The sequence below is a fragment of the Scyliorhinus torazame genome, chromosome 18 (assembly GCF_047496885.1).
Source record: "Scyliorhinus torazame isolate Kashiwa2021f chromosome 18, sScyTor2.1, whole genome shotgun sequence".
Classification (NCBI taxonomy): Eukaryota; Metazoa; Chordata; class Chondrichthyes; order Carcharhiniformes; family Scyliorhinidae; genus Scyliorhinus; species Scyliorhinus torazame.
This window is the reverse complement of record NC_092724.1, coordinates 14,494,647-14,520,768: the sequence shown is the minus strand read 5'-3', so window position 1 is coordinate 14,520,768 and position 26,122 is coordinate 14,494,647. Positions and strand designations below refer to the sequence as shown.

At 45.9% G+C, this 26,122-nt stretch overlaps 1 protein-coding gene across 1 annotated transcript in view; it reads right to left on the bottom strand.

The window, feature by feature from the left end:
- Positions 1–2,325: 2,325 nt before the first annotated feature.
- ncln (nicalin) overlaps positions 2,326–26,122 on the bottom strand; it is a 69,825-nt gene continuing 46,028 nt past the window's right edge. The window contains exons 6-15 of the mRNA XM_072482189.1: positions 25,334–25,437; positions 24,475–24,563; positions 23,191–23,330; positions 20,599–20,774; positions 20,161–20,248; positions 13,660–13,698; positions 10,603–10,766; positions 9,172–9,225; positions 6,663–6,741; positions 2,326–3,288 (exon numbers count right to left, since the gene is read on the bottom strand). Of these exons, the coding sequence (XP_072338290.1) occupies positions 3,229–3,288; positions 6,663–6,741; positions 9,172–9,225; positions 10,603–10,766; positions 13,660–13,698; positions 20,161–20,248; positions 20,599–20,774; positions 23,191–23,330; positions 24,475–24,563; positions 25,334–25,437 (993 nt within the window). The 3' untranslated portion in view covers positions 2,326–3,228. The remainder of the gene's footprint in view (positions 3,289–6,662; positions 6,742–9,171; positions 9,226–10,602; positions 10,767–13,659; positions 13,699–20,160; positions 20,249–20,598; positions 20,775–23,190; positions 23,331–24,474; positions 24,564–25,333; positions 25,438–26,122) is intronic.

Sequence of the window (26,122 nt, the reverse complement as noted above, 5' to 3'; positions counted from 1 at the left end):
GTGGTTAGCACTGGGACTACAGCGCTGAGGACCCGGGTTTGAATCCCGGCCCTGGGTCACTGTCTGTGTGGAGTTTGCATATTCTCCCAGTGTCTGCATGGGTTTCAACCCCACAACCCAAAGGTGTGCAGGTTAGGCAGATTGGCCATGGTAAATTGCCTCTTAATTTGAAAAAATAATAATTGGGTACACTAAATTTATTTAAAAATTTTTTTTTTTTTTTCCAGTAGTGTCCCTCCAACTGAAGTTAGACTCGCTTGCCTGTAATTTCCTGGTTTGTCCCTCCTTCCCTTCTTGAATAATGGCACCACATTAGCTGTCCTCCAGTCCTCTGGCACTTCCCTAATATCAGTTACTCACCAAGCAATCAGCTTACCGCCTTCCTCAATCTCAACACGCCGCCTGAACAGTTTCTGGGCCTCGAGAAGACCCCGAGCCTCGCACTGTATTTATCCTCCTGCTGGGTACAGGCTGTCCCTCGCAGGTCCGGCTGCTCTCCGCTCCGGAAGGTAAGAGGGTTAAAGGATCGGAGGAGTGTACATGAATTAGGAGGGATTTGAAAAGGATGAAAATTCTAATATACCAGAGCAATATTCAAAAATACAAATAGATGCTGGCTGCTCAGTTTTCTCCCACATTTTATTTCTTTTCCTTCCTCCTGTACAGAACAGTCATGATGAATGTGTGTTCGATACAGCTCCACTGTTATCCCATAATCCATTTCATTACCCATCAGGAAAAAAAAGAGAACCCATCAATGTCAATGATTTTCAACAAATAACCAATACAGACATAAATAAAAGTTCAGGACAAGAGGCAGCAATTAAAATGGAAAAGAAATGTCCCATCAACATTCAAAAGAAAATACTTGAGGTTCTGCATTGACTGCAGTGCATGACTAGGAATGAAATTGTACATCGCAATGCTGGGTAGGAGCTGCCATTTCTTTTGAGGTTGAAAGGCTGGAAGATATGTTTGAGGTTTTGGCTTTTGGTTCAAAGTTAGATTTGGTGCCTCACCTATACAGACCACTGCTAGGAAGTTGGGCTCCCCAATCCCAGTTGCTTAACTGAACCAGTTCTCAGGATGGTTTGACAAATAAAGACACAGGCCGAAGGCTCCAGCTTCAATATCTAGGCAATGCGGAGTTGGGATGTGACATTTAGATGGTTTTTCCCTCTCCACAGGTGCTGCTTGGCCTGAGTGCTTCTGTGTTTCGTTAGAATTTCTGCAATTTTTTGCTTTTGCTTCATGTAACCGTTTCTGCCTGTGGGTTTTGAATGGGGGTGTTGGGAGGTGTCATATAAACCAGCTAGGGTTTCCACTCTTGAAACCGAGAACAGATAAAATTGGGAATGGATTCATCCATTCAACTGAATTACCCGCTGACACTCAATTAAACTTGCTGCAAGTTCTTCTGCATGAATGATTTACACTTACTGCAAGAATGAAAACAAATAACAAAACACTGCAACAAGGTGCAATTTGTAGATATTGGGATTTTTGAAAGAGGTTATTATTTAGATTAACTAATTTTCAGTCTTCAATTGGAAGTCAAAATAAATATAAAAGGTTATTTCACAATGCAGCAAGACAAAAACTTGGGATTTATAAAAACGTGAGGGGCCTGGATGTTGGGAAACTTTCCAATTTGGAGAGCCAATTTCAGCATCAGGCACACCTAGGTTAGGTACACCACAACTAGACACAAAATAAAGCTTCCTTATTGTATCAGCATGGATGCCTCAGTCCCAATCTCACAAGGGTAACCAACACCCCCACCCTGTATGTTCGGGAGGTCCAAACTGCTGGCCAAGAGCCCCGTTCAGGCACTCAGAACTGGCAATCCAGCTCTTCCACACCCAAACAACTGATTCTCCTTCGCTGATTTATTGTGTTTCAATTTTCTGGCCCTAAACATTTTGTCAAGGCTATTCCTCATCCTAAATCAAAACATTGAGATCTGTTCATGTCTGCAACTTAGGATATAGTGAAGTTAAAGGGTGTGTTGATTTGAGCATTTATATGTACTTCCACGCATATGGTCCATGAAGGCAAGAGGTCTTGATAACCACATCTAAAGACATTGGGCGCGATTCTCCACTCCCACACCGGGGATGCCAGTCCGACGCCCTCCCGCGATTCTCCCAAGCGGCGGGAACGGCCCGGTCGAGTTTCGCGGATCACCGAAAATGGCGATTCTCGGCACCCCCGCTATTCTGAGGCCCGGATGGGCCGAGCGGCCAGGCCAAAACGGCGGGTTCCCCCCGGCGCCGTCCACACCTGGTCGCTGCAGTCATGAGCGGTGCGTGAACGCTGGGGGGGGGGGGGGGGGGGGGGGGGGGGGGGGGCGATCCTGCACCGGGCTTTACCTGAAATGTGGGGTGGCCCGCGATCGGTGCCCACCGATCGTCGGGCCGTCCTCTCTGAAGGAGGACCTCCTTCCTTCTGCGGCTCCGCAAGATCCGTCCGCCATCTTCTTGCGGGGCGGACTTAGAGAGGACGGCAACCACGCATGCGCAGGTTGGCGCCGGCCAACCCGCGCATGCGCGGATGACGCCCATTATGCGGCGCTGGCCGCGTCATCTATGCGGCGCCGCTTTTACGCGGGCGACAAGGCCTGGCGCGTGTAGATGACTTGGCCCTGATCCTGGCCCATTGTCAGGGCCTGAATTGGTCGGTACTGGGGCCGTTTCGCGCCGTTGTGAACCTCGACGGCGCGGCCACTTCGGCGCGGGAGTGGAGAATCCCGCCCATTGTCTATGTGGCTACTTTGAAAATAATTAACAATTAGTGCTGAATTACAGACTGTCCTATGCTCACCACTACCTCGTTTTAGCAGTATCCTCACAGCTAACAGGTAAGAGTTAAACAAATTACAACCAACAAACATATATCCATGCATTCAAACCTGGACTGACTTCTTTATGTAGGGAATTCTTAATATATGAACAGTATAGTGACGGACAGGTGACCAGGTTTTGGGTAGTGCTTAATGTGGATTGTATTCGGGTTAAAATAGAATAGTTCTTTTTGTTGGAGAAGAGAAATAGCAATAGTGCCGTTATTTGTGGAACATCTTCCATTCCTTAGGAAGTTGCCGATTCTGCATAATCAGAGAGATTTGGCTCAGTGCTGTAGTTCGGATCCCGCCTCGCCGATATAAGGCGGTTGTTTTGGAAGAATCCTTCTACCATGTAAAAGTACCAAGAGCAGAGGACTCTGGCGTTAATGCTGTTTTGGCTTCAGAGTAATCCTCCGTACCGTGTTGTAAATGAAACCAAAATTCTGCAAGGAAAGAATGGTGCCATTAATAAAATAAATATATATATTTTAAAATGAGAGTTTACCCCCCATCTCCCTTCCTATCCTGAAGATGCTGGCTCTCTGTTGGGGTACAGTTCGACAACCCGTAGAGAACATTATAACCAAATATCAAATTCTGCTGCAACAAATCAACCTTTACATAGTACCATTAACATAATGAAATGTCCCAAAGCGCATGCAAAAACAAAGAATGGCACAGAGCAACTCAAGGAGATATTAAGTCAGCTGACTAAAAACTTGGTCAAAGTTTTAAGGAGGGTGCTAAAGGAGGAAAGAAAGAAGAGCGCAGGGGCCGGATGGGTTCCCCAGTGGAATTTTATTAAGAATTTGCTGATCGAGATGTTTAAGGATTCGGTCGTGCGGGGGTCTCTTCTGGAGGCAATGTTGTAAGCGCCATCTTGCTTTTATAAAAGAAGGATAAAGATCTGTTGGATTGTGGGCCACACCGCCCAATCTCATCATTGAATGCAGATGCCAAGATCCTGGCAAAGGTACTAGTGCTTAGGTTAGAGGGATGTCTCTCACAGGCCATTGGGGAGGACCAGATGGGGTTTGTGAAGGGTAGACACTTGCCATCTAATGTGACACGGCTATTGAATGTGATGTTGTCCCCAAAGGAGGGGAGCGAACAGGAGGTCATTGTGACATTAGATGTGGAGAAAGCTTTCGATAGGGTAGAATGGGGATATGGGCTAGCAGTGTTGGAGCGGTTTGGGATAGTTTGTGGCATGGGTTTGGCTACTATACGAGGCACCTAAGGCTAGTGTTCACACAAACAATATGAGCTCGAGATACTTTCAGTTGCACAGCGGAATGAGGCTGGGGTGCCGTATGTCCCCCTCCTTGTTTGCATTGGCAATTAAGTCATTGGCCATTGCCCTGAGGTCGTCGGGTAGGTGGAGGGGGGCAGTAGGCGGGTGGAGCATAGGGTGTCCCTGTAGGCCGATGATCTTCTTTAATATGTAACAGACCCGATTCCACAATGTGTGATATGGCACTGTTGAAGCGATTTGGTTTTTTTTCGGGGATATAAATTAAATTGGGAGAAAAGTGAGTTTTTCTCGCTTACCCAAACGGGGAGAGGTGCAGCTTTGAAAATTGAATTTCACGAGTCTGGTAAGCAGGGTTAACGCGGACGTGCAGCAGTGGGACAGCCTCCCTTTGTCCTTGGCTGGCAGAATTCAGTCGGTGAAATTAAATGTCTTGCCGTGTTTTGTTTTTATTTCAGTGCTTGCCGTGTTTTTACCCAAATCCATTTTTCAGGGAGTGGAGAGTCTGATTTTAACATTCATTTGGGTGGAAAAAGTAGCCAGGATCCAGAAAATTGTGCTCCAGAGGGATCAGCAGTTGTGCGGCTTGGTGCTACGTAGTCTGCTATACTATTATTGGGTGGCAAAACTGGAGAAGGTGTTGGGATAGTATGGAGGACTCAGAGGATGTGTGAGTGCGGATGGAGTCGGGCTCGTGTAGGGGGCCAGGGCTATGAGCGTTGGTGATGGCTACTATACCCTTTTCTCCAGGGAAGTACTCTGGGAATCCGGTGGTAGCCTCCACGTGGGAGATATGGAGACAGCTTTGACAACATTTTAAACTGGGGGCAGTGCCGAAGCTGGTGCCGGTGTGAGAGAACCATATGTTCGAGCCGGCAAGGATTGACGGTAAATTCCAGGGAGGAGAAGCGGGTTGCTGTGATATAAGAATTGTTTGTGGAGGGTTAATTTGGGTGTTTTGAGAAGTTAGTAGCGAAATTTGGGCTTTTGCGAGTGGACACATTGAGGTATTTGCAGGTGCATGACTTTGCAAAGCAGATTATGCAGTCTTTCCTGGCTATGCCCTTTCCTCATTGTTGGCAAGGGCTTGGACGTTGGCGGGGATGGAGGAGGGGAGTACGTCAGGGGTTTATGGGAGGCTTATAACAGAGGAGATGGTATTCTTGGATGGGGTCAAAACCAAGTGGGAGGAGGAGCTGGGGTCTGTGCTGGGCTTGTGGGGATTTGGGTCTCCTTCTTCAGCACCATGTCAGCCATTCTACAAACTGAGCTGAAGCCCTGTCCCTCTAGTGGCCATATTTGGGGTGTCGGACCTGCCGGAGCTACAGACTGGGGCGGAGGTCGATGTCCTGGCCTTCGCCTCGCTGGTAGGTGGGTGCTGATGGGGTGGAGGTCACCTTCTCCACTCACTGCCTCAAGGGGATCTTATGGAACTTTTGTATCTTAATAAAGTTAAGTGCATAGTGAGGGGTGCAGTTCAGGGGTTCCACCGAAAATGGCGGCCGTTTATTTTATACATTAAAGAGTTGGTCATCGTTAGCTGTTAGAGGGAGGGGTGGAAAGAAAGAGTTTTTGTTGTCACTTGTTATTCTTTTCATTATATATAAAATTGGAAAAATTGAATGAAAATATATATTTTAAAAAAAGAAGAAAAACAAGGTCCAAAGCTTGGGGCCTGGGCAATTAAAGGCATCGAATTATAATGGGAACGCAAAGGGGGCAAAGTAAAGGAGTACTGATATCTCGAGGGCTGAGGGGTTGGAGGAGATGAGAGAGGGAGGGAGAGGCAGGCCATTGGGGATCTGAAAGCAAGGATGAGAATTTTAAAATCAAGATGTTGCTTGACAGAGAGTCAACAATGGTCAGTGAGCAAAGAGGTGCTAGGGGAATGGGACTTATTGCGAGTGAAGGCACAGGCAACACAGTTTGGAATAGCCTCAGGTTTATTATACACAGTAGAATGCGGGAGTCAAGTCTAGAGGTAATGAAGGAACGTACGAGGTATTCAGCAGCAGATGCGTTGAGACAGGAGTGAAATCAAGCAATGTTACAGAGATGGAAACAGGAGGCAGAATGAGGCCAGAAGCTTATCTCTGGATCAAATGTTGACATCCAGATTGTGAACAGGCTGTCATAATCCAGGACTGTATTCAAAACTATAAAATTATGGATTTGGGGAATTCACTTCTGCATTTACGTAAAGAATCCTATAAAATATCATTGCCCTGCTCCTTCTTAGATGGAAGCACTAATGCATTTAAAGGGGCACGATTTGAATACACAAGGGAAAAGAAATAGAGGTCACACTGATATGCTGTTGTCAGACTGCTGTCAAAGAGAGGGATGGAGTCAGTGGAGAGAGCACAGTTTGGAGCGGGGCCCAAACGCAATGGCTTCAATCTTTCTCATTATCCAAATGCCATGCTGAACAGACATGTAGATAGCGATGTGGAAACCGATCAATGATTCTTGCTGACAGATCTTTTATCCCCTCCCCCGGCTTGGCTGCCTCACTTGTGTGAAGCTGAACAATACGGTTCCCATACAGGTCATATATTTACTCACCTGGGCAACAAAATAGGTAACTCCTAGATACGCTGCTATACACAACGCCAACAATAGATCAAAGATGGCAGGTTTCACTCTACAAAGAGAACATATTGAAGAGGTGTCACTTCAATGGTTAAAGGGAGGAGAGGCTGAAAGCTCTAGATAAACATAAGTCTCTCATCTAGGTTAATATTTAGATTTGGAAGTGGCCATAATACTTTCGAAATCTGAAGAGACAGGAAAGTGAACCATTATTTGTGATGCTCCTTGAGTGCAGTAGTACAGATGACCTCATAACAAACCCATATAACTCTTATTCATGTCTCACATGACAAACATCTTAAGAGTTTGGATTTATGTACAGCCTTTAATGTGATGTCAAAATTCCAACATGCTTCATGGAGTGGGGGTTGCAGAAAAGATGGGTGGAGGTAAAGTTAATCAGGCATTGAGTGAAAACTGAGAAGGGGAAAGGTAACTGAAACCAGGTGAAGATTTGTTTGGACATTTTGAAGTTTACTAACATCTGGCGCCTGTAATCGAACCTGCACCAGGTCCTGTTCACCCACTACCTCTGTACTCAACGACCTATATTGGCTCCCGATCTTCAATTTTAAAATTTGCATCCAGGTGCTCAAATTCCTTGATGACCAAGCCCTTCTCTATCTCTCTAAACGTGTACAGCCACACAATTCACACAGATTTCCACAGTCCTCCGTATCGAACCTTTTGTGCATCACCTGTTTTTGCTCCAGCATTGGTGGCCACACTTTCAGCCCAAGGCTCTGGAATTATTCCCTCCTTAAACTTCTCTCCTTCTCTGTCCCTCTCTCTTCCTTTAAGCAGCTTCTCAAGACCAAACTTTCCTTAAAACCCTTTACGTGGCTCCATGTTGAACTCTGTCTGGTAACGCGACTGCAAACTCTGTCTGGTAACATTACTACGAAGCGCATTCGGACATTTGAATGTGTTAAAGGTGCCCGGTAAATGAAGGCTGTTGTATGGGTAGAGGAAGAAAGATAGGAGTGTCTTAAGGACATAATTTTTCTGTAGACGCAAATGTTCTGCAACCAATGGTGAAAGCAGATGGGAAGAATACACAATCCAAAGTCATAGTGACAAGAACAGGAACCGAGGTGTAAAAGGGAGTTTGAGAAATTGGAGATTTTGCTATTCATTCAGTTTTTTCTTGTTGAAGGTGTTGCCATATGTGGAGGCGCAACTTACGCCTCTTAAAAAGATCATAGCTGCTCGACAAATGGAAGAGAGAATTTATTTTAAATTCTGCAGCCTGTTCTGTTGCACCATGATCACAAAATGAATGAGAAAACCATTCACAGAATCCCTACAAGTGAAGAAGGCCATTCGGCCCATCAAGTCTGCACCAACCCTTAGAAAGAGCCCCCTATCTAGCCCCACACCCACCCTATCCCCTTAACCTCACCTAACCTTTCGTAAACTATGGGGCAATTTAGCATGGCCAATTCCCCTAACCGTATTCAATTTATTTCCAGTGCATCCATCATCCCACCCAACCATTTCTTGAAATCATTCTCAGGAGGGGACTTTGCCTCCTTCACCTGGTCTGAAAACCCAATCCATGTTTTGGTCATATTGTGCAAAAAAAAAGTATATAAGACAAAGTATTAGAGGAAAATAATCTAATTATTTATATTGGAGGGAAGATTAGATTTGAAGAATATGAAAAAGATTTAAATCAACGGTGATCAATCAGCTACTGATAATCAAATCTGAAACACAACAGTCAATATGCAGATATTGCTCCTTATAAAACAAGCATCATTCATGGATTAACAACTGGGAAACAACCAATTTGGTCTGCTGCAAATAAATCATCAAGTTACTTAAATCAATCATAAATGTCTCTCGTGGGTGATTGGTTCAGAATTTATTACTGTTCAATCTTTAACCTTGTTTCCTATTGCTCTTCTCTTGCGGGCACTGGTGTGCTGGGGTACATTACCATATGCCGGGGGGGGGGGGGGGGGGGGAAAGAGAGAGAGAGAGAGAGTTGCCTGATGGTGATGAGGATCACTACACCTTGGGCAAGAGGCAAGGTTGAGAAGGCAGGGCCTTCATGAAGAACCTCAGCCAGCACGGGAATTGAACCAGCGCTGCATCACAAATCGGCTGACCAGCCAAGTGAGCTAAACCGGCCACCTTACCTTCTGAACACAACAGAATCCTCAGACAACCCACCCAGGTGATCAATTTTCATTTTTGGAGTCCAGGCAGCAAGCATGGAAAGGCTATCTGACTCTGGACGATTTCACAACTGAGCCGGATCGATGACTTGCTTGATACACACTCTTCAGCGGGTTAACGAACAGGAGTAGGAAATTGAGCCGATTTCCCTCATCCCCAACAAATGCTTGCGAAAGCCAATGAAAGCTTTCTCTGCCAGCCAACTCATCCCACAGCCATTCTAGCTTCCAAGACTCAGTCTACATTACTACCCACCATACCATCATGATTGTAACTCATGTGGGTCTGTCTTTCATACCTGTATGCATTCATGGTTTGTCTCAACTGGTCATAGAAGAGAAATTCTGGATCTCTGCAATCAACAGAAAAACATTACTTATTCAGCAATTCCATCAGAACTTCAAAAACCTGCTTTTCTGGTAACAGTTAAAATTCTAGTTTCACAACTCTCATATACAAGATTCTTAGTTACTGACCCCAGTTAGTTACACATATTTCTGCTAGTATCCATGTTAAATCTTGTAATAACAAAGGCGTTCAACTTTGGGAAGATAAATGCAAGCCAACTGAACTCAAATTACAGCACCTCTATTGGCTGGGGAGCACCACTGAAAGCAGCACGGTAACACAAGTGGATAGCACTGTGGCTTCACAGCGCCAGGGTCCCAGGTTCGATTCCCCGCTGGGACACTGTGCGGAGTCTGCACGTTCTCTCCGTGTCTGCGTGGGTTTCCTCCGGGTGCTCCGGTTTCCTCGCACAGTCCAAAGATGTGCAGGTTAGGTGGATTGGCCATGATAAAGTGCCCTTAGTGGCCAAAAAGGTTAGGCGGGGTTACTGGGTTACAGGGATAGGGTGTGGCGGAAGTGAGGGCTTAAGTGGGTCGGTGCAGACTCGATGGGCCAAATGGCCTCCTTCTGCTCCTTCTATGTTCTATCCCCATTTATATGACAACTTACTGAAGCTTTCAAATACCCCAAAGTGTCGACACTGTGAGGACATCTTGCTCATCCTCAAAGAGTGGCAAGGAATTTTTAATATCTACTTGAACATGCAGATCGGACCCCAATGTCTCATTGGAAGGAAGGCCACTCAGCTTTGCACCAGCTTGCCAAACTAGATTGTGCACTTAGGACCTGGAGTGAGATTTGAAACCACCATCTGGAGAGAATGCCACTGACACTCCAGTAATGGATGCAAGATGAATCACTGGGAATAATGGGCCACACTCCCCATCAAACTGGAGCAATGGCAAAAGGATTACATCACCAACCCACGCCGGCAGCTTCTCGTTACTTTGGGCACTTAAATAACATGGGAGGGAGCTTTGATTCTCGTGAATTTGAATTAGCCTTTCCTACCAACACCAGGATGCAGAGTTAAGTTTATCATTGCTACATCAGTTCTAGTTCTGCATAACTTGCTGTAGTGTATACCCGAGAATTAATCACTCTGCGTTTCCTATCTCTGTGGTAGTCAGTATCATGGATATTTAGGGCCAGAAAACTCCACGCAATTGGTGCCCACACTGATAGATTAATAACCAGCAAAATCAATGCCAATTTAACTAGCATTTAATCACTTCATTAATTTATACAAAGGCCTCAATGTTTACAACGATAAAGATGTAGCCAATAAGTGAGGTAATTCCCATCGTGAACGGTCCATATTTCTGGCGTGGCTTACATAGTATCAGTTCGGCATTCTTCCTTTATTAAAAGCACAAGGTACCTTTTATCTGCCTTCACATGATGGCGTTTGACATCTTTCAAGTATCGATTCATGTAATACTCCATTGTGGAGATCAGGATGCTGTCCTTATCGATGAGCTGTGCGGCCCTAGGTTGGGCTGTTAGCCAGTCGAGTACTGATGATAGCTGGTCCTCCTGTAGTTGCTGAATTGGGGGAGGTGGAGGGGGGAAAAACAGACAAATGGTGAGCAGACGGCACTGGAGAGGAAAGTAGACATATCGCAGAACGTCTTGCTCTTTCGCTTGTGTGTATATGATGCAAATTCACATTTGCAAAGACAGATGTGAATGGCAGATAAGAGTAGGAGATGCAAATTGAAGAGCAAAGGTAAAATGACGCTAAGATTGGGTTTTAAAAGCCAACAGAAATTAAAGAGTTCCACATAAAAGCACTTAGGACTTGCGTTTTACTACAGCCTAGTAGTGATTATACCTGCAGGACAGGACGGAAAATAGATCTCACAATTTTACAGAAAATATGGTTGGTTATTCATTACCATTCAGCTAAACCTGAATCCATTGTTTCTTCAGGGGGACCCTCTTCTTCAGCCAGACCTCTTCCATCAAGTTACAACATGATCAAACATTGCAGTCTAAATATCGCCTAAACACTTTCCCCTCGGGCCTCTCCCAAGTTCTAGTGGATGCCAGCATCAGGTTGGTGGACAAACTCCGTGCAGCTTCACATCCATTATGCCTTAGTGATCAGCAGTCTGTCACCTCTACACACAAACCTTCCACGCCTCCAACACTGGACTACTCTTTAGCCCCCTCTTCCTCTGTTCTACATTAGTGGCCATTCCTTTATTGACTACACTCTGTCCTCTGCAAACATCTGAACAGTTCCTTCCTGCTTTCAGTAACCTCCTTGAACATACTCATTAGTCTTGCCACCCTACACTCAATCGTTGACTGTTCAGAATTTACTGTTTTTCTCTTTAACGTAAAAGTTAAACTTGCATTAATAAGCGCCTTTCCGAATGTCAGGTCAGGTGCTAGTAGCTAATGAAATACTTGTGAAGTATATCCGCTGATCTAAGATAGGAAATTCAGCAGCGAGATCCTACTAAGCGCAATCTGATAATAACTAGATAATATTTTTGGCATTGAACTGCCAAGGACACTGGGTTAGTGGCGGCGGCGGGGGGGGGGGGGGGGAGGAGAGGAGTGGGGAGAGGGACAGCAAGAGAGAGCGCGAGAGAGAGAGAGCGCGAGAGAGAGAGAGAGAGCGCGAGAGAGAGCGCGAGAGAGAGAGAGCGCGAGAGAGAGCGCGCAAGAGAGAGAGAGAGCGCAAGAGAGAGCGCGCGAGAGAGAGCGCGAGAGAGAGCGCGAGAGAGCGCACGCGCGAGACAGAGACAGCGAGAAAGAGTGAGACAGCGAGAGAGAGAGAGAGAGGCAGCGCGAGAGAGACAGCGAGAGAACTCCCTTGCGTGTTTTTGAAATAATGCTGTAGGATCTCTCACATTCCCAAAAGGTTTATCGGTTTATCCCATTTTATGCCATGGTGGGGTTTGAAACCAGAACTTTAGCCTGGGCCTCCGTCCGGAGTACCCGTCCAGTGACATAACTATATGCTACTGCTGAGGAACAAAGTATCTGGACCAGCTGGTCCATGTCATTGTTTGTGCTCCACATGAGTCTCCTCCTGTCTTTCTTCACCGACTCCTTTCTCCCTCCTACATCTATGCTATTCACTTCAATCACTGCATATGGTAGGGAGCTCCACACTCTAACCACTCTGGGTAAAAAAATCTTGAATTACATTTGTGTCTTTCTTTCTTTCCTCTCCTGGGGAGGAGAGGATTACTTGCTTAGTCGAAGTTCCACACGAGCTTTCAACTCACAGTACTTTGCCCAGTGTAGTTGGGAAAGGACAGCACAGTGGTGCAGTGGTTAGCACTGCTGCCTCACGGCGCCGAGGTCCCAGTTTCGAGCCCGGCCCCGGGTGACCGTCCGTGTGGAGTTTGCACATTCTCCAGTGTTTGCTTGGGTTTTGCCCCACAACCCAAAGACGTGCAGGATAGGTGGATTGGTCACACTAAATTGCCCCTTAATTGGAAAAAATGAATTGAGTACTCTTTTTTTTTTTAAAAAGGCCGACAGATACTTTTGTAATGAGGGAGGGGTCACCACAGCCAGTCTGATGCTGTCCTAATCGCGATGCCATATGCATGCACTTTTTGACAAGAATCACGGCAGCAGAAATTCCCAGCTAATTTGTTTTTCTCTTCCCTACGTCAGTGGTGCTGAGATCAGTTAAAGCCTTTTAAATGCAGCCACGGCTTGGATCAATAAAACACCACAGACTGGTGATTGGACCCAGGACCATTTGGTGCTCGTGGCTCGGTACAAGAGACAGCGAATATAGCAGTTCAACAAACAATTCAAGTGAAAATCCAGAGAGACCAAGAGTACATTTATACTGCCACGTTTGTACCACTTTGGTTACAATAGAACCCTGGGCTAGTTTTGCCCAACACCTGAGGGGAGGTCATTTCACACGACTAAGGGGTTTGCTCGGGAAGAAGTAAAACTCCAGTGTGATGCCAAGCAGGGTCTGAAAAGTCCCCAAGAGTTCTGTAAGTCTCAGTAAGGATTATTAACTTCAGTACATTGATAAAATCCTGTGTGTGGATCCTTGCATGCACATGTGGAACTCTCCCCCGCTAATAGGTCGGTGATTGAAGCCATGTAATAAATACCACTTTGGCATGATCTGCAAATTGATTCTGTTGCTATATTCTAATTATAACACAGCCAAAATTAATTACATCTGACACTTTGGAGGTCAGGTAATGCCGATGACTCTAATGGATTGGAATCCAGATCCTGATCCCATTGTTTAAAAACATCTCGCCTCTAACCTCACCCTCCTGTTGAGCATTAAGACAGAGGACGTTACCTCAGGTGACTTCGTTATAGACTCACCTGCAGCTACCGTGCACCTCAACTTGAGTAAGAAACAGCAGCTGGGATGTCACTTGCTTTAAAAGAAAGGAAAGTGAAGTTTAGAGAAATTAAGAAGCATTCTGCTTACCATTTGCTCTGTGAAGATTTGAAGGTCCTCTGGGGCACCCTAAAAAAAGAAAACAAACTTATAAAGAAAGGGCCCTGCAATAGGCTGAACAAACAGATTGTTTAAGTGGGGGAGGATAGGGAGGAGGGGGGGAAGAGGGTGATTTGGACGAGACACACGCTGTGCAACAACATGCACACACACCAAAGACAAAGACACGGGTCAAGGGCCAATTGTGGCTGCCCATCTCTATCTGGCTGGCAGCCGTTGGCAGGTTAGCTGCTCGGTTTGTAACCTGCTTGGCTTTGAAGTGCTGCTTAGACTGAAGAAACAGCGGTGTTGCCTTTCCTTCTGCTTGCGCTTCAGGGAACGAAAAATAAAAGAGCGCTTTACTGAGAGGCATAGGCTACCAATGCATTTGCAGCGCTTGTCAGCAACTCCCTGCAACAGCATGATCAAAACGGGAGTCGGAGAGAGATCCGATTATTAGAATTCTCCCTCCAATAACCTGCAAGTAATGATATGTTAATAATCTTTATTGTCACAAGTAGGCTTACATTAACACTGTAATGAAGTTACGGTGAAAAGCCCCGCCGCCACTCTTCGGCGCCTGTTCGGGTACACAGGGAGAATTCAGAATGTACAATTCACCGAACAAGCACGTCTTTCAGGACTTGTGGTGGAAACCGGAGGAAACCCACACAGACACAGGGAGAACGTCCAGGCTCCACACAGACCGTGACCCAACCCGGGAATCGAACCTGGGACCCTGGCACTGTGAAGCAACTATGCTAACCACTGTGCTACTGTGCTGCCCAGTAAGCCAGTGGATCACATCTTGCTGAAGTGAGGTATACCGCAAAGTCACAGCCTGCAGGTAAGGGATTGGCTGGTGACTGGTAAGTAGTTTTTTATTTTTTAATTTTTTATTTTCCCTCAGGTGTTATCGTGCGGGGCGCAGAGGTTGCTGAGTGAGTGCTTGCTGAGTAGGGGAGTGAATAACAGGTAAGCTCGTTCTTTCTTTTTCTTTTTTTATCTAGAGGGGATGGCAGGGAAGGTAGTGCAATGTTCCTCCTGCAGAATGTTTGAGGTGAGGGACGCCGTCAGTGTCCCTGCTGATTTCATCTGTGGGAAGTGCACCCATCTCCAGCTCCTCAGAAACCACATTAGGGATCTGGAGCTGGATGAACTTCGGATCATTCGGGAGGCAGAGGTGGTCATAGATAGAAGCTTCAGGGATGTAGTTCTCTGAAGAATAAAGATAGATGGGTGACGATGAGAGGGGCTGGGAGGAAGCAGTCAGTACAGGGATCTCCTGTGGTCGTTCCCCTTAGTAACAAGTATACCGCTTTGGATACTGTTGGGGACGACGACTTACCAGGGGTAAGCCATGGGGTACAGGTCTCTGGCATAGGGTCTGTCCCTGTTGCTCAGAAGGGAAGGGGGGAGAGGAGTAGAGCATTAGTCATTGGAGACTCCATAGTTAGGGGGATAGATAGGAGATTCTGTGGAAATGAGAGAGACTCGCGTTTGGTGTGTTGCCTCCCAAGTGCCAGGGTGCGTGATGTCTCGGATCGTGTTTTCGGGATCCTTAAGGGGGAGGGGGAGCAGCCCCAAGTCGTGGTCCACATAGGTACCAACGACATAGGTAGGAAAAGGGATAGGGATGTAAGGCAGGAATTCAGGGAGCTAGGGTGGAAACTTAGATCTAGGACAAACAGAGTTATTATCTCTGGGTTGTTACCCGTGCTACGTGATCGCGAGAAGAGGAATAGGGAGAGAGGAGTTGAACACGTGGCTACAGGGATGGTGCAGGAGGGAGGGTTTCAGATTTCTGGATAATTGGGGCTCATTCTGGGGTCGGTGGGACCTCTACAAACGGGATGGTCTACACCTGGACCAGAAGGGTACCAATATCCTGGGGGGGAAATTTGCTAATGCTCTTCGGGAGGGTTTAAACTAGTTCAGCAGGGGCTTGGGAACCTGAATTGTAGCTCCAGTATACAGGAGGTTGAGAGTAGTGAGGTCATGAGTAAGGTTTTAAAGTTGCAGGAGTGTACCGGCAGGCAGGAAGGTGGTTTAAAGTGTGTCTTCTTCAATGCCAGGAGCATCCGGAATAAGGTGGGTGAACTTGGGGCATGGGTGGGTACCTGGGACTTCGATGTTGTGGCCATTTCGGAGACATGGATAGAGCAGGGACAGGAATGGTTGTTGCAGGTGCCGGGTTAGATATTTCAGTAAGCTCAGGGAAGGTGGTAAAAGAGGGGGAGGGGTGGCATTGTTAGTCAAGGACAGTATTACGGTGGTAGAAAGGACGTTTGATGAGGACTCGTCTACTGAGGTAGTATGGGCTGAGGTTAGAAACAGGAAAGGAGAGGTCACCCTGTTAGGGGTTTTCTATAGGCCTCCGAAAAGTTCCAGAGATGTAGAGGAAAGGATTGCAATGGTGATTCTGGATAGGAGCGAAAGCAACACGGTAGTTGTTATGGGGGACTTTAACTTTCCAAATATTGACTGGAAACGCTATAGTTCGAGTACTTTAGATGGGTCCGTTTTTGTCCAATGTGTGCAGGAGGGTTTCCTGACACAGTATGTAGATAGGCCAACGAGAGGCGAGGCCATATTGGATTTGGTACTGGGTAATGAACCAGGACAGGTGTTCGATTTGGAGGTAGGTGAGCACTTTGGTGATAGTGACCACAATTCGATTAAGTTTACTTTAGTGATGGAAAGGGATAGGTCTACACCGCAGGGCAAGAGTTATATCTGGGGAAAAGGCAATTATGATGCGAAGAGGCAAGACTTAGGATGCATCGGATGGAGAGGAAAACTGCAGGGGATGTGCACAATGGAAATGTGGAACTTGTTCAAGGACCAGCTACTGTGTCCCCTCGATAAGTATGTACCTGTCAGGCAGGGAGGAAGTGGTCGCGCAAGGGAACCGTGGTTTACTAAAGCAGTCGAAACACTTGTCAAGAGGAAGAAGGAGGCTTATGTAAAGATGAGACATGAAGGTTCAGTTAGTGTGCTCAAGAGTTACAAGTTAGCTATGAAGGACCTAAAAAGAGAGCTAAGAGCCAGGAGGGGACATGAGAAGTCTTTGGCAGGTAGGATCAAGGATAACCCTAAAGCCTTCTGTAGATATGTCAGGAATAAACGAATGACTAGGGTAAGAGTAGGGCTAGTCAAGGACAGTAGTGGGAAGTTGTGCTTGGAGTCCGAGGAGATAGGAGAGGTGCTAAATGAATATTTTTTGTCAGTATTCACACAGGAAAAAGACAATGTTGTCGAAGAGAATACTGAGATTCAGGCTACTAGACCAGAAGGGCTTGAGGTTCATAAGGAGGAGGTGTTAGCAATTCTGGAAAGTGTGAAAATAGATAAGTCCCCTGGGCCGGATGGGATTTATCCTAGGATTCTCTGGGAAGCTAGGGAGGAGATTGCTGAGCCTTTGGCTTTGATCTTTAAGTCATCTTTGTCTACAGGAATAGTGCCAGAAGACTGGAGGAGAGCAAATGTTGTCCCCTTGTTCAAGAAGGGGAGTAGAGACAACCCCGGTAACTATAGACCAGTGAGCCTTACTTCTGTTGTGGGCAAAATCTTGGAAAGGTTTATAAGAGATAGGATGTATAATCATCTGGAAAGGAATAATTTGATTAGAGATAGTCAACACGGTTTTGTGAAGGGTAGGTCGTGCCTCACAAACCTTATTGAGTTCTTTGAGAAGGTGACCAAACAGGTGGATGAGGGTAAAGCAGTTGATGTGGTGTATATGGATTTCAGTAAAGCATTTGATAAGGTTCCCCACGGTAGGCTACTACAGAAAATACGGAGGCATGGGATTCAGGGTGATTTAGCAGTTTAGATCAGAAATTGGCTAGCTGGAAGAAGACAAAGGGTAGTGGTTGATGGGAAATGTTCAGACTGGAGTCCAGTTACTAGTGGTGTACCACAAGGATCTGTTTTGGGGCCACTGCTGTTTGTCATTTTTATAAATGACCTGGAGGAGGGTGTAGAAGGATGGGTGAGTAAATTTGCAGATGACACTAAAGTCGGTGGAATCGTGGACAATGCAGAAGGATATTACAAGTTACAGAGGGTCATAGATAAGCTGCAGCACTGGGCTGAGAGGTGGCAAATGGAGTTTAATGCAGAAAAGTGTGAGGTGGTTCATTTTGGAAGGAATAACAGGAAGACAGAGTACTGGGCTAATGGTAAGATTCTTGGCAGTGTGGATGAGCAGAGAGATCTCTGTACATAGATCCCTGGAAGTTACCACCCAATTTGAGAGGGTTGTTAAGAAGGCGTACAGTGTGTTAGCTTTTATTGGTAGAGGGATTGAGTTTCGGAGCCATGAGGTCATGTTGCAGCTGTACAAAACTCTGGTGCGGCCGCATTTGGAGTATTGCGTGCAATTCTGGTTGCCACATTATAGGAAGGATGTGGAAGCATTGGAAAGGGTGCAGAGGAGATTTACCAGAATGTTGCCTGGTATGGAGGGAAGATCTTATGAGGAAAGGCTGAGGGACTTGAGGCTGTTTTCGTTAGAGAGAAGGTTAAGAGGCGACTTAATTGAAGCACACAAGATGATCAGAGGATTAGATAGGGTGGACAGTGAGCGCCTTTTTCCTCAGATGGTGATGTCTAGCACGAGGGGACATAGCTTTAAATTAAGGGGAGATAGATATAAGACAGATGTCAGAGGTAGGTTCTTTACTCAGAGAGTAGTAAGGGTGTGGAATGCCCTGCCTGCAACTGCAGTGGACTCGCCAACACTAAGGGCATTCAAATGGTCATTGGATAGACATATGGACGATAAGGGAATAGTGTAGATGGGCTTTAGAGTGGTTTCACAGGTCGGCGCAACATCGGGGGCCGAAGGGCCTGTACTGCGCTGTAATGCTCTATGTTCTAATGGCTACTGCTGCAGTCAGTCTTTTAGAACCAAGATTAACATTCTGAAATAAAAATAGAAAATTCTGGAAACACATCTGGTCCCTCCCAGCAGTGGGGGTCGGGGGAGGAGGAGGAAGATAATTTCCAGTTCTACACATGCAAATCTTCAGATAGCCACTAGGTGGAGACAACACTGCAGCAATATTGCAACATCTTTGCCTCGCACTCCCATCTACTGCTGGAGAGGTGAACAATGCACAGGGGTGAAGGAATTGCACAGCAGGAAACTAGAGGAGAGATGTATGTTTTTGAATGGGAAAAAGAGAAAGATTGCAAGACAAAACGGTTCTGGGAACTCTTACCGTGCAGGAAAACTTTGCACTTACATAGCCGTGATAGGACACATGCTAATGTAGGTGAAAACACAGAATCTAGTACGTTAGGAGCAACTCAGAGAGGGTTTACGAGATTAATACCAGGGATGGGTGGGTTGGTTTATGAGGTACGGTTGGAGAGGTTAGGGTTGTAGAGTTTAGAAGAGTGGGAGGTGATTTGATCAAACCTTGAAGGCTCTGAAGGGTATTGACAGGGTGGATGTGGAGAGCATGTTTCCTCCTGTGGGAGAATCTAGAACTAGGGATCACTGTTTAAAAATAAGGGGCCGGCCATTTAAGACAGAGATGAGGAGAAATTCTTCCTCTGGAACTCTCTTCCTCGAAAGGCAGTGGAAGCAGATTCTTTGAATATTTTTAAGACCGAGCTAGAGAGATTCTTGACTAAGAAGTGGGTGAAAGGGGGCAGGTAGGGAATGTGTGGTTGAGTTTACAATCAGAGGGCAGCACGGTGGCGCAGTGGGTTAGCCCTGCTGCCTCAGGGCACCGAGGTCCCAGGTTCGATCCCGGCCCTGGGTCACTGTCCATGTTGAGTTTGCACATTCTCCCTGTGCTTGCATGGGTTTCACCCCCACAACCCAAAGATGTGCAGCCTAGGTAGATTGGCCACGCTAAAATTGCCCCTTAATTGGCAAAAATGAATTAGGTACTCTAAATGTATAGAAAAAAAAAGTTTACAATCAGATCAGCCAGGGCGGCATGTGGCCCAGTGGTTAGCACTGGGACAGTGGCGCTGAGGACTCTTGTTCGAATCCCGGATCTGGGTCACTGTCCGTGTGGACTTTACACATTCGCTCCGTGTCTGCGTGGGTTTCACCCCCACAACCCAAAGATGTGCAGGCTAGGTGGATTGGCCACGCTAAATTGCCCCTTAAATGGAAAAAAACAAATTGGGTACTCTAAATTTATATTAAAACATTTTTTACAATCAGATCAGCTGTGATCTTATTGAATGGCGGAGCAGGGCTGAATGGCCTACCTCTGCTCCTAATTCGATCGACCTCACTACACATCACATGGGAACTTCAAACCACTGTCACTGCCATCCCAAAGCTCACCTTTCATTTCAAATTAAAATGGCTGTTTATTCCATTGACAAAATAAAACTTCCCAACCCAAGTATTAACCTTTTCTCCACAGTGTTATCCTTTTCTCCGCTCACCGGATGATCACAGGGAGATAGGTCAAAGAAAGCAAAAGTAATGACAAAGCAATTAGAAAGAAATGTTCTTACCTTCTCTGTTAGGTTGTAAATCACCCTGGCCAGTGCCTCAGCAATTACTTTGGTATTACGACTTAACTGCTGAATATTAATCTGGGACCTGAGGTTGGAGGGATAGCAGACAATTAAACCTTTGCTCGACAATCATTGCAAGATGCAAGATGAGCCTGTAGCCAACATCTCCCAACACAATCACTTTTAGGAACAAACCTGACCTTTTAAAAAATAAATCAGACCTGTATCCTCATCATATCCCTCAATCCTTCTCCATCCAACTCACGGATATGTTGTGTTTCCATGGTCGTCCAAGAACATCTTTCCCCGCACAATTTCCTTTTTTGGGAGAAAAAGTTCCACCTTGCTTCCCTTCTCGTGACTACGTTTGTGCTCCACATCTCTACAGAGCAAAACACGTCACAGAGCAAAACAATTAACGAGGAGGCTGCTCACCTCATGTCCATGACACTGGTCCGAAGGCTGTTTTTATGGCTTTCCAGGCGGGATACAGTGAATGCTGGTAATCGGCGAATTCCAAATCGTTCGTGCTCCCAGGCCAACATGTCCTCTGCCAAGTTGATTTTCTTATGGACCATGGAGAACTTAACTTCTGGAAACCTGGAGGTCACCTACATTTTCAAATTCAAAATAGTTCCGGTTTTCAACAAACCCACAGGTTTCTTATTTCGGACATATAACCTAGCACCACCTGACCATCCCACCACCTCATGCCGGAATCAGCCCCCAAACTCAAGTTCCTCATGAATGAATCTAGACCCTCAACCTTGGAGAATAAAGCAGCAAAGGCTGATCTTTTTTTGCTTTCCTATACGTGTACGCATACAAATTTCCCAGCAGGAATGACGGAAAGTCAGCATCAACAACTTGGGTCGATGAATATTACAGCCCCGAGGATAATTCTCGCCCCAACTATGGGATTGACCAAATCAACATGTTCCACATGGTAAAGTTGGAACTTCTCTGCTCACTTTCAGAAATTGGAGCACTGTCCGATTTATCACGGGCGTCGAGGCGCACAATACTCAACCCTGGATAAGAACAATCAATTGAGCACAGGTCAAGGGTCAAATCTTGGCGCTCTGCTCTCAACTCCAGAGTAAGGCGGGCTGGAGTGTGGGGGTGGGAAATGAGAGGGGGAAATTGTAGATCATAAGATGCCGGAGCAGAAGCAGGCCATTCGGCCCATCAGGTGTACTCCGCCATTCAATGAGATCATCACCTATGTGAAATGATAATCCTCAACTCCACTTTCCCACCTTCTTAAAAACCTGTCTATCTCAGCCTTGAACATACTTAGTGACCCAGCCTCTACAACTCTCTGCTGTAAAGAAATTCCACAATTCACTAGCCTGTGAGAGAAGAAATCCCTCCTCAACTCTGTTTCAAATGGATGACCCCTTACTCTGAGATTATGTCCTCTGGTCCTAGACCCTCCCATTGGGGGAAAATAACCTCTCAACATCTACCTTGTCAAGCCCCCGAGAATCCTATAGGTCTCAACATTCTAAACTCCAGTGAGTACAGGCCCAATCGCCCCAACCTCGCTTCATAAGAAAATCCCTCCATATCCAGGGTCAACCGAGTGAACCTTCTCTGGACTGTGTCCAATGCCACTATATCGTTCCTTAGATAAGGCGACCAAAACTGTTCAGAGTATTCCAGGAGTGGTCTAACTAGTGTTGTGTATAATTTTAGCAAAACTTCCCTATTTTTATACTCCATTCCCTTTGAAATAAAGGCCACATTCCATTTGCCTTCCCTATCACCTAGACTTGCAAGCTAGCTGTTTTTATGATGTACAAGGTCCCCCAACTCCCTCCGTTCTGCAGCTTTCTCCATTTAAATGATATTCAGCCTCTTTTTTTCTTCCCACCAAAGTGCAAAAGTTCACATTTTCCTACATTATATTCCATCTGCAGTTCTTGCGCAATCACTTAACCCGAGTATACCCCTCTGTAGACGCTTTGTGCCATCCTCGCCACTTGCCTTCCCACCTATTTTTGTGCAATCTGCAGACTTGGCAAAAGTACATTCGCTTCCTTCCGAGTCAGTAATATATAGTGTGAATAATTGTGACCCCAGCACTGATCCCTGTGGCAATCCAATAGTTACAGGTTGGCATCCTGAAACTGCCCCTCTTAAGGCGGTACGGTAGCACAGTGGTTAGCACGGTTGCTTCACAGCGCCAGGTTCGATTCCCGGCTTGGGTCACTGTCTGTGCGGAGTCTGCACGTTCTCCCCGTGTCTGCTTGGGTTTCCTCCGGTTTCTTCACACAGGTCTCGAAAGGCGCGATGTTAGGTGAATTGGACATTCTGAATTTTCCCTCAGTGTACCCGAACAGGCGGCGGAGTGTGGTGACTAGGAGCTTTTCACAATAACTTCATTGCAGTGTTAATGTAAGCCTACTTGTGACTATAATAAAGATTATTGATTATTATCCAAATTCTGTCTTCTATTAGTTGGCCAATCCTCTATCCATGTCGTGAATTGTTTTTACTAACTAGTCTGCAAATTTCTAATGTCATGCAAACGCAGTGGCCATTTTCCACTGTGAGTTTCTGATGTCAGTCTGACCGTCTGGGGTGTACTGGGCAATAGAGGGAAGCTTATCTCTCTGTCTCATGAGCAAGTAAAGAGAAAACTGAACAAGTCCCTCTAAGGCACTCTGTATATAGCTGGCTCAAAGCATCACAGATGGATGGCTGGAAGTAAGATGCCCGCCTACACACTTCACCTAAAGAGTGGGAGCCAAGTCATTGATATGTCGGCCAAATGTGATAGCCATCCCCCACACCTGCAATATCCTAGAAATAGGACACTTGAAAACAATTTATTGTGTTAAGTGCTTTAGGAGTTATTAATGATGTAATAAAGCATTACACGTAAAGGTAATGGGGCAAACAGAACAGTGCAGAATGGAAATATGGGGCATGAGCCCAGGGTAGTGTCCTGACACACCTCTGGCAGGTCTTCACGTTCTACTGGAAACCTGAGCTTGATGTGACAACACACTTCACACTCACCGTTTCCAGCTCCTTCAGGAAGGTGTGTTGTGGAGTGGCTTCCTTAGGTGGCTTTGAAACATGAAGATAAAGGCCATCACCACTGCCCAAGGTATCGAGGCACAAAACGAAAGCAACGTTATCCTGGAGAAGGCTGGAATCTGGAAAACATGGAGCCCACCCACAAGATTACAGCCGGGTACAGTCACGCTGATGAACTCTGACTCCTTTCACAGAAGTGGGGTGAATCTAATAATTGTAACTGGCAGATAGGAGTTTACAGAGGAACTGTTAGATAGAATTTAACACCGGAACAGTTAATTCAGCCCACCATTCTAGGTGGTGCTTATACTTCACACCAGCCACTTTCCATCTAACTTCTATTCTTCTAAGTCTTTCTACTTCCCATATTTATCTAACTTCCTCTTAAATGCGACCATTCAATCACACCAAGTAGTGAGTTCCACATTCTCACACCCTGTTTCTCCTGAATTCATTCTTTGTCAGTTCATATTTCTTGACAGTATTGAGAAAATCTTTGAGAACTTGGTCTGCTAAGTGGCAAGTAACATTGGTAACTAGCAAGTACTAGGCAATGCTTATAGACCATTGAATTTAAAGTGCAGAAGGAGGCCATTTGGCCCATCGAGTCTGCACAGGCTCTTTGAAAGAGCACCCTACCCAAGCCCACACCTCCACCCTATCTCCATAACCCAGTAACCCCACCCAACACTAAGGGCAATTTTGGACACTAAGGGCAATTTATCATAGCCAATCCACCTAACCTGCACATCTTTGGACTGTGGGAGAAAACCGGAGCACTCGGAGGAAACCCACGCACATGTGCAGACTCCGCACAGACAGTGAACTAAGCCGGGAATCGAACCTGGGACCCTGGAGCTGTGAAGCAATTGTGCGAACCACCATGCTACCGTGCTGCCCTTATCTCCAATAAGAGGGAATCTAACCATCTTCCTTGATATTACCACCGCTAAATATACCACTATCAAGATCCTGAGGTTACCATGAGCCAGAAGCTGAACTAAACCAGCCTGCTCATTTGAATGTGTGGTACTTTTACATTTTTTTGGATGGTCACACAGTGATATCTGAAGGGGATAACCTATGAGTGGCCTGCATGGTATCCCTCGGATTGCTGTGCAGACAGTTTACAGGCAGCTTTAGTGGTAAGGATTGTAATTTCCTGTCCGAGGGATGTGGGCAACCCCCATTCTTCAGTGATTCACATCTCTGCCAGGAGGCGGTTTCCTGCTCCCAAGGCAGACTCAAAATCCTCATTCTTACCTGTATGATCCAGGTGATCCTCCAGCCAGCGTTTTGTGCCCTGGTAATTGAATTTTCCTCCTCCGGATACAAAGAACAGGATGTTATATCTGAAAAGGTATTGCAGAGCAAATAGCATTTTAGGAAAAAAGTATCAAAACAGTAAACGGTTTAGAATCAAGTGCTGGAGGGGGGGGGGGGGGGGGGGGGGGTAGACGTAACCTGGGTGCATGAAAAATTTGAAGGAATGTTAAATAGTGAAAACCATAGGAGGGAGCTGCTCACTCCACATGTGTTCATGTAGACACACAGTGCCTTGGGCCCTCGCTTGCACACACAATACCCTTGATCAATTGAAGGGACTGGGGCAAGAGCAAAATAGTAGCAAACCGACTAATGGTATGTTTATCATTCATAAGTGTAGGGTGGCACGGTGGAGCAGTGGGTTAGCACTGCTGCCTCACGGCGCCGAGGTCCCAAGTTCAATCCTGGCCCTGGGTCACTGTCCGTGTGGAGTTTGCACGTTTTCCCCGTGTCTGCATGGGTCTCACCCCCACAATCCATGTGCACGGTCGGGGGATCGGCCACGCTAAATTGCTCCTCAATTGGTGAAAAAAACAAGTGGATACTCTAAATTGTGAAAAATCATTCTTAAGTGAATGTGTACTTTGAGCACTGATACAAAATTAAAATTGCAGTGTGCTGAGTGCAGCTCAGGTACAGTATATCAGAAAAACATTTACATTTCTATTCTTTATAAACAAAAGAAGATTTACATTAATATATTTATATAAACTAAAAGTAAAATGAAACAGATAAACTTTCAGCAATGTTTCAAACTCAAGTATTTGGAGTGTTTGGAACACCTCTCTGCACTCACCCAGCATGTGTCCTCTTGTAAGTATAGAGTTTAGAAAATAACCGAGCCAGTTCTAGTAAAGCTGCTACACCACTGCCATTTGAATCGGCACCGTAAGCCAGCCACTGCCAGGAGGGAGGTAGGATGGGAGGGGCAGAAATAAACAGTTATTACACACACAAGGTTATTTGTAAAGATATAAAAAGTTCAAGGACTAAAAAAATGGCATATATAATTGTTTAGCACAATTAAATGCCGTAGCATTGGGATGTGCCCTCGGGTTCTAGTCTCTCCTACTAGTGGAAACATTTTCTCCATGTTCACTCTATCCAGACCTCTCAGTATTCTGTAAGTTTCAATGAGATACCCCCCTCATCCTTCTAAACTCCATCGACAACAGACCCAGAGTCCTCAACTACTCCTCAGATGATAAGCTGTTCATTCCCGGGATCATTCTTGTGAACCTCTTCTGGACCCCTCAAGGCCAGCACATTCTTCCTCAGACATGGGGCCCAAAATTGCTCACAATATTCTAAATGACCCACACAGACACGGGGAGAATGTGCAAACTCCACACGGGCAGTGACCAGGGGCCGGAATCGAACCTGGGTCCTCGGCACCGTGAGGTGGCAGTGCTAACTACTGCGCCACCGTGCCCCCAGAAATGAATGCTACCATTCCATTTGCCTTCCTAGCTGCTAACTGAGCCTGCATGCAAACCTTAACAGAATCCTGAACTACGACTCCCAAGTCCCTTTGGCTTTAGAATTCTGAAGCATTTCTGCATTTAGAAAGTAGTCTATGCCTCTA